General features: G+C 40.6%; 3 protein-coding genes across 3 annotated transcripts; 2 read left to right on the forward strand and 1 right to left on the reverse strand.

Moving 5' to 3' along the window:
* The first annotated feature begins 2 nt into the window (after window positions 1-2).
* Window positions 3-5,801, forward strand: CSUI_008673 (serine threonine protein phosphatase). Its single transcript, XM_068068800.1, has 6 exons — window positions 3-296; window positions 877-1,032; window positions 1,941-2,076; window positions 2,700-2,890; window positions 4,123-4,184; window positions 5,004-5,801. Exons 1-6 carry the CDS (start codon window positions 84-86, stop codon window positions 5,107-5,109), a joined length of 864 nt encoding a protein of 287 aa, XP_067919222.1. The 5' UTR covers window positions 3-83; the 3' UTR covers window positions 5,110-5,801.
* On the forward strand, window positions 4,569-4,857 carry CSUI_008674 (uncharacterized protein; the record flags this gene model as incomplete). Its single annotated transcript, XM_068068801.1, has 1 exon — window positions 4,569-4,857. A coding segment is annotated over one exon (288 nt), but the record flags the coding sequence as incomplete, so codon positions are not given.
* An 847-nt stretch (window positions 5,802-6,648) lies between the features above and the next one.
* Window positions 6,649-7,415, reverse strand: CSUI_008675 (uncharacterized protein). The gene has a single exon (XM_068068802.1). It carries the CDS (start codon window positions 7,323-7,325, stop codon window positions 7,110-7,112), a length of 216 nt encoding a protein of 71 aa, XP_067919224.1. The 5' UTR covers window positions 7,326-7,415; the 3' UTR covers window positions 6,649-7,109.
* Between the last annotated feature and the right edge of the window lie 79 nt (window positions 7,416-7,494).

Raw genomic sequence — 7,494 nt, forward strand, 5'->3', positions numbered from 1 at the left:
AGAAAGAAGGGCTTGAATTTCTTAAAGCATTAAAGGAGTATTTAAAGAATACAACTAAACGATTTCATAAGAAGTATGCCTATATGCTCGTGTTAGATATCATCGCTCTGTTGAAACAGCTAGAGACGTTGGAATATATACACTTGGATGAAAATGAAAAGATCACGATATGCGGAGATGTACATGGTCAGTATTATGATCTATGTCATATCTTTGATATGAATGGAATGCCGTCACGCGAAAATCCCTATCTTTTCAATGGAGACTTCGTTGATCGAGGTTCTTTCTCTGTTGAGGTAAGATCCATTTGACTCTTTCTATCTTCTTCATTCTTCTCTTCTGTNNCTTGAGAGTGTGATAGCCCTCTTCTTCTTCTTTCCTCTCTATTCTTCTATTGCGAGTTGACGAAGATGCCTACAAGATGAGACGAACAGCCTTGTAACTAAGTTGCTGTAGCCTTGGATCGATCAGTTGTCTATGTTTATCTGTAGAGCTAGACATCCGCACAGCGCTCATGTGCCGTTCTATACATATGGGTAGACATGTGTCTTATGGGTTTCTTACGAGATTGCATGAGTAGATAGGTGAAGAGAGCGGAGGTGAAATCATGTTCACTTGCTTGTTATGACTTATTGACTGGGATGCGCGGTGTACATACACCTCGTCTGTGGTGTACATACACCCGGTCTAGGGTGTTACGGTGTGCCTACACTTCCAAGGCATGGGTTGGACTATGGGCGTTATCTTCCGTTTAAAGAATTCTTCCGAGATTTAGTGGTATGAAAGTAGAACTGTTTGTTTCCTTCTGCCTTGTTCTTCGCCACATGTCTGTCTCTTTCCTTTTCTTCTTTATCTTTCCTATGTCTTTTGTCTCAGTGTATTTTGCTCTTGTTTGCGGCGAAGTTAGTTTTCCCTAATCATTTCCATCTCACCCGAGGAAACCACGAGACATTCGAGATGAATAAGCTCTATGGATTCAGAGGGGAGATGATACACAAATATGATGAGCGTCTCTATAATCTCTTCTGTGAAGTAAGTAAGAAAGACCTCTGTTTCTCTTTCCATTCGTCTCCCATTCCGTCAGATTCTCGATTTCTGTCTCTCTCTGTTTCTTCTATTCACCGAATGACAAATCTAGGCTGTATGCAGCGCTTCTCATTCATACTTCCGCCCTTTATCTTCTCTCTCTTTATTGATACATGTGTAGATACATGTATACCTCACGCACGTCATACATATATACATACATAAATCTTCGTATGTATATATGTATGTACGTATATACTCTGTGGGTTTGTTAGATATATGTATATCTCTCTATATATCTGTCTGTCTATATCTTTGTATATGAACCAACGAACATGCTATAGCCATTGACGACTACGCGTGGGTCCGAATTGTATACATGTATGTGTATCGCACACGTATATCTGTATATACACCCAAAGCACTGTATTCCTATGATAGCTAATCTCAAGTCTTTCTGTCCACTCTTTCTTCTATTTCTTCTGCGTTTCGCTTTGCGTGGCTTTCATTTCTTTTCTTTCTCCATTCTGAGTTGGGAGTGAGGAGAAGCAAAGAACAAGAAGAAGAAGAATGAGAGAGACGTCAATATCCTTCCGAAGTAGTCACCTCCTGCCTATCATCTAACGTATGGACACTTTCCTTCTTCTATTCCTTCTTTAATCTTCTTACTGTCGTATGTATCTACCAATGTGTGGGTATAAATATGTAAGTCTATCTTTCTATCGGTGTTTCTTTGGTTTATCGAAGGCGATCTTTCTTCCTTCTCTTCTCTCGCGGCATTTTTTCTTCTTCTTCTTCTCCTCCTCCTCCTTCCTTTTCTCCTCCTCACCACGAAGACATAGAAAAGTCCGTGTCCTCCTCTCTCTCGCCTTCATTTCTTTCTTTCTTTCTCACTCTTTCTTTCTTTCTTGTAGGCATTTCGTTTGCTTCCGTTGGCATTTGTGTTGAATAAAGCTGTCTTCGTTGTGCATGGAGGTCTCTTAAGTCGGGACAACGTCAGTCTAGATGAAATAAATCAAATCGATAGAGACAGGGAACCCCCTGACGGAGGTATGCGAGAGACAGAGGGGAGACAGAGGCATCTTCTTTCGCCGACTCTTCACACATTCTCCGTCTCTTTTCTCCTCTCCCAACTCTTCTTTTCCTTCCTCTCTCTTTCTTCTTTTCTTTCCAAGTGGAGCTAGATCTTTATCACATACAGACATATACGTACGTATCTATATACATGTCAAGACATACATATACATATATCTATATATATCTCTATATCTACTTGTGGGCGTATGTATAGTCATATCCAGCAGCGGAATGTTTCTGTGCGCTCTTTTTCTTCTTCTTCCTCTTCTTTCGTCTTCTTCTTCCCGATTTCTTCTATCTGTCTCATTCCTCTCTCTGTCCTTTGATCTTACTTATCTCCATAGATGTCCGTATCCCTTATATATATATATGTGTATACATATACATATATTTATTTATGTATATGCATTCATACGGAGACGTATCTTCATGTTCTTATTGCATGGCTTCTTCATATGCGATCTATGCTTACTCTTGTCGCCGACTCTCTACCTCTCCTCCCTACCTCTATGAATATCTTCTTTCTCTCTCACTTTTTCTGTCTCCCTCTTTCTCACTCTTCCGTTTTTCTTTCTCCCTCTTTCTTTCCTTTTTAGGTTTGATGACTGATTTGTTATGGTCTGATCCTTCTCCTTTTTTGGGTCGTTCTCCTTCCAAGCGAGGCATCGCATGTCAATTTGGTGCGGATGTGACGGAGGCCTTTTTGAAGTTCAACAGCCTCAAGCTCGTCATCCGGTCCCACGAAATGAAAGACGAAGGCTACGAAGTCGAACACAACGGACACCTCGTAAGATCACTCCCCCTACTCCTCCTCCCCCTACTATACTACTACTACTATAATTACTCCTCCCCCTATTCCTCCTCCCCCTACTATACTACTACTATAATTACTCCTCCCCCTACTCCTCCTCCCCCTACTATACTACTACTACTATAATTACTCCTCCTCCTATTCCTCCTCCCCCTACTATACAGGAGAAAGGAACCAAAGATTAACCGAGAAAGAAAGAAAAAGGAAGGAAGGAAGGAGGGGACACTTCACTATTCATTCCGTCTTCACTTTTTCTCCTTAGTATAGTAATACATTCATCATACACCATTAATTAACGGGATAGAGAGAGATAGATGTGTCTGCGGAAAGGGGTGCGTGGAGATCTCCAGTCGTACGTATGTATTCTTCATAGACTCGAGCTCTTCACGAGTATGAGGGGATACACAACGTTATAGAGGATGTATTGAAGGATATACACGCACTTACATGCGTGTATACACTATATATATATATATATATATGTGTATATGTAGATATGTGCATAGATATGTGTATACCACCGAGAGACACACATACCCATACATACTCCGACGTACACGAACTCTGTGCGCATACATACAGAGTTCATATCTATCTTTAGTCTATCTATCTCCAGTCTATCTATCTTTAGTCTATCTATCTATCTTTAGTCTGTCTATCTTTAGTCTATCTGTTTAGATGAAGTGTCGTAGGCATGTACGGTGTACATGGTGGCTACCTGGGGCCTGTGCATGTTTTAACCTGTAGATACACATGCGGTACGTAGGCATCGTTGCGTCTATCCCTCCCCCTCTATGGCCTTTTCTTCTTATCACCGTATTTCTCTCTCTCTACATATTGATAGACAGATACACTGACATCTGTACATCTGTCTGTTCATATGTACTATATATATATATATATGTATATATATATGTATATATCTCCACATATATGTCTGTTACCTTTTGTATGGGGTTGTCTATGTGTTACTTTTATAGATGTTTAGGTGTGTATACTTTCTCTTATAGATACATGAGAGCATTCTCTCTCTTCTCTTTCTCTCCCTAGAGCGTATAGACTCACACGAATGAGAAGACTGGCTCTTTCGCCATGTGGGGCGGCGGTGTACATACACTCGAATTCATGAGGGTGATGAGCTGTCACTCTTTCTTGTCTCCGTCTAGCATTTATTTCCTTTTCTCTTCTTTTCTTTTTCATGTGTGTAGATAACGGTTTTCAGTGCTCCGAATTACTGCGATCAGATGAAGAATAAGGGAGCTTTCATAAGGTACATTCTCTCTCTCTCTTTCTCATCTCGAAAATGCTTCTTTTCTTTCTCTTCTCTCTCGTCTTCTCACATGCTTGAAGAAGGAGAAGAAAGAAGTTAGCCGGGGTAGATACGGAAGGAGAGAGAAGGAAGAAAGAAGTCAAGATCGATATACATATGCAGTCCGCACGTGAACGAAGAACGTCCAGACATTCTGTCTCTGTCTTATCCATGTGTGCCTCTCTATGCATGTGCGCATCCAGCTAGCTGTGTCTACATAGCTAGCTGATCTCTTCATTCTTTCTTCGCTTTGTCTGTAGTTGACTTGGCTCTTCTTCCTCTTCTTGTCCTTCTTCTCTTTGTCTGTAGACAGCCATAACCAAAGGAAGAAGAGCATAAGCATTCACCAGGCTTCTTCAGCTCCTTCATCTTCTTTTTCTTCTTCTTTTCTTTCTTCTTTTCTTTTGTTCTTTTTCGTCTGTGTGGCATTCCTCATTTTCATCTTTGATTGGGCCGTACCTTCAGCTCTCTGTTTATGGTATCGAAATTCTCTCTCCTTGTCTCTTCTCTCCCCCTCTCTTTTGCTCTATCAGCTATCTATGCGGTCTAAACGTATTCTCTCTCTCTCTCTGTCTCTCTGTATGTCTTGTATCATGTGTATATCCCCCTAATATGTTTCTCTATCATCTACCTAGGCCTCATGTATACGAAGATGGCGAGAGGGATGTGACGTGTATGACTTTTCTATTCTATTCTCTTCTATTCCATTCATCATTCTAGGCCGTCTTCTTCTTTCTCTTCTTGTATGACGTGTCTCTCCCTTTTTCTTTTTGTCTCTAGGCTGGACGGGAGGAGTTTAACGCCAGAGTTCGTCCAATTTTCTGCAGTTCCTCATCCCCCGACCCGACCCATGCAGTACGCCAATCCTGTCCTTAACTTCATGTAAAATGACGAGACAAAGACGAAGAAGATGACCCAGTCGCTCGCGAGAAGAAGAGAAAAAAGCATGAAGAAAGAGAAGAGGGGAAAGTATGAAGGAAGGACAGGAGGAGAGAGAAGGAGTGAGGAAAAGAGAAAGAACGATGTGTGAAGGAAAAGTTGAAGCGGGAGGGTGAAGAGAGAAAGATAAAAAGGAAGAGGAGAATGGTCGTCGTCGTGGCGGTGATGGCACTGACTTTATTTCATGTGTCAGAGCTTGCGCTTTCTCCTTCTTCTTCTTCGGCTCTTTCTTCTTTTCTATCGCATTATGAGTTGGGTCTTTTCTTCCTCGTCGTCAGACGATGCATCTAGTTTCTATTTCGTTTTCTTCACTTTCTTTCCTCTTTCTTTTTTCCCTCTTTCTTCCTCTTCTTCTTGCTCTTTCTTCATCTCTTCTTGTGTTTGAAGTATAGAATTCACACCTTGTCGCATGCACCTTCTTTTTCTTTCTTTCTTTTGGAGAAACTTGTCTCATGAGGTGTCTAGAAAGAAGAAGGGGTGAGGAGTAATCGAATAAGCTCTAGTCATAGGGACTAGAGCCAGCGGCTCTGCTCAACTCATCGGGCATGCATGGACGATGGATCATCTACATCTATCTATCTATCTATCTTTCTACTTTTTCCAGTCTATCCTGTCTATCTATCCATTCATAATCTAGCAATCTATTTTAAATCTATCTATGGTATCGGTCTTTAATCTATTTATCCTCAATCTATCTATCTATCTGTCTATATGTATTTATGTATATATGCATCTAGATATATATGTATATGTATATCTACAGATACAGAAGACTTTCGTTATCATTCCTTCATTCCTTTCATCATCGTTGATGGCGTCTTTCCTTTCACACATGATCGAGTCTCTCCGTGTTCTTCTCTAGTTTTCTTCTTTTTGGAATTTCTTCTCACTCTTTCTCTTCCTTCTCTTCAAGACAACTTTGTCTTTTCCTTCGTAGTGTCTCTCCGCGACTTTCCAGACGAGAAAGAGAAAGAAAGTCGCGAGGAGAAAGAAAGGATCCATACGATAGCTATATCGATGGATAAATGCCTGGCCCTACGGTGAAGATAGGGAGGAGCTACTGTTCTCTCTCTCTCTCTCTCTTACAGAAGGGAGAAAACTAACCCATACCTGATACAATTCTCCTCTTCTTCTTCTTTTCTATTTCTTCCTCCTCTTCATCCGTCTCTCCCTTCTCAGCTAACGAGTCCGTCCATACTTTGCCCCTTTGCCTTCTGTTTCTCATAAACGTATCTCTCTCTCATCTATCTATCTATCTATATCTATCTTTAATCTATCTATCTTTAATCTATCTATCTTTATCTATCTATCTCTAATCTATCTTTAATCTATCTTAAGTAGGTAAGCAGGGAGATAGGTCGGCATTATGTGTGTATGTATATGTGCGGTGTATTGATGGATACGGAAGTAGGCTGAAGTTTGTCCTAAGGCGAGTAGAGCTAAGAGCTGCACGCCCGCATTCCTTCCCCTAGTAGCATAGGCAGTTACGTTACTTGCCATTGACGGTGATGCGTGTGTATGCGCGAAGTGACTAAGTGTTTTGACAAGAAGAAAAAATGGAGGAAAAAGAAAATGCAGGATGCATGCATGCATGCACGCGCACGAATAAGAATGATATCGATGCTCCTCCTGAGAACCACGGTGTATATACAGCACTGATGACACGCAGTCACACAAGAAGGCGCGAAAGAAAACGAAGAGAAGCAAAGAAAAGGAGAAGAGGAAAAATAGACCAAAGCGTACGTACAACACATTATCTATTTATCTATCTGTATAAAGTGGTAGATATAGACAGCCTTCACAGAGGGAGAGAGAATAAGGAAGATAGATGATAGAGAGATGTAGAGAAGATCCGTCTATCATTATAAATCAATGGATTCTTCGTAGCCTTAAGGAGAGGGAGGTAGAAGACACATGCACGGAGGAGATCGGACTTTTCTTCTTCTATCACCTTGAAGAGAAACAATTTCTTCTTTTCTTCTTTTTCTTCAGATCCTCATTTGAGAAGTCGAATTCTATGTGATGATGAAAAGAAAAAGAAGAGTTTTCTTTCTTCTTTAGTTCTTTTTCATTTCCTTTTTCTTCTTGTAGCTTTTCTTTGCTCTTTATACTCAGCCTGCTGCTTGTCTCATTTTTCTTCTTTTCTTTCACTTCTCTTTTCATCTCTCTCCTTCTCTCCTTTCTCTCTCTCTTTTCCTTTTTAGTCTCCTTCTTCTTCTTCTTCACCTCCTGAGAGAACAGACTGAAAACTCTCCTCGTCGTCTGCGTAAAGAAAAGAAAAGAAAAGAAGAGAAAGAGAAAAGAAAATGAAGAGAAAGAGAAAAGAAAAGAA

This window comes from Cystoisospora suis (assembly GCF_002600585.1).
Source record: "Cystoisospora suis strain Wien I chromosome Unknown contig_4920, whole genome shotgun sequence".
NCBI lineage: Eukaryota > Apicomplexa > Conoidasida > Eucoccidiorida > Sarcocystidae > Cystoisospora > Cystoisospora suis.

Bases quoted from the DNA above. Each gene is read 5' to 3' on its own strand.
- CSUI_008673 (XM_068068800.1), top strand. From the start codon at position 84: ATGCTCGTGTTAGATATCATCGCTCTGTTGAAACAGCTAGAGACGTTG. The intron at 297-876 runs GTAAGATCCATT...CTTTTGTCTCAG, and splicing joins GAGGTTCTTTCTCTGTTGAG to TGTATTTTGCTCTTGTTTGC. The intron at 2,891-4,122 runs GTAAGATCACTC...TCATGTGTGTAG, and splicing joins TCGAACACAACGGACACCTC to ATAACGGTTTTCAGTGCTCC.
- CSUI_008675 (XM_068068802.1), bottom strand. From the start codon at position 7,325: ATGAAAAGAGAAGTGAAAGAAAAGAAGAAAAATGAGACAAGCAGCAGG.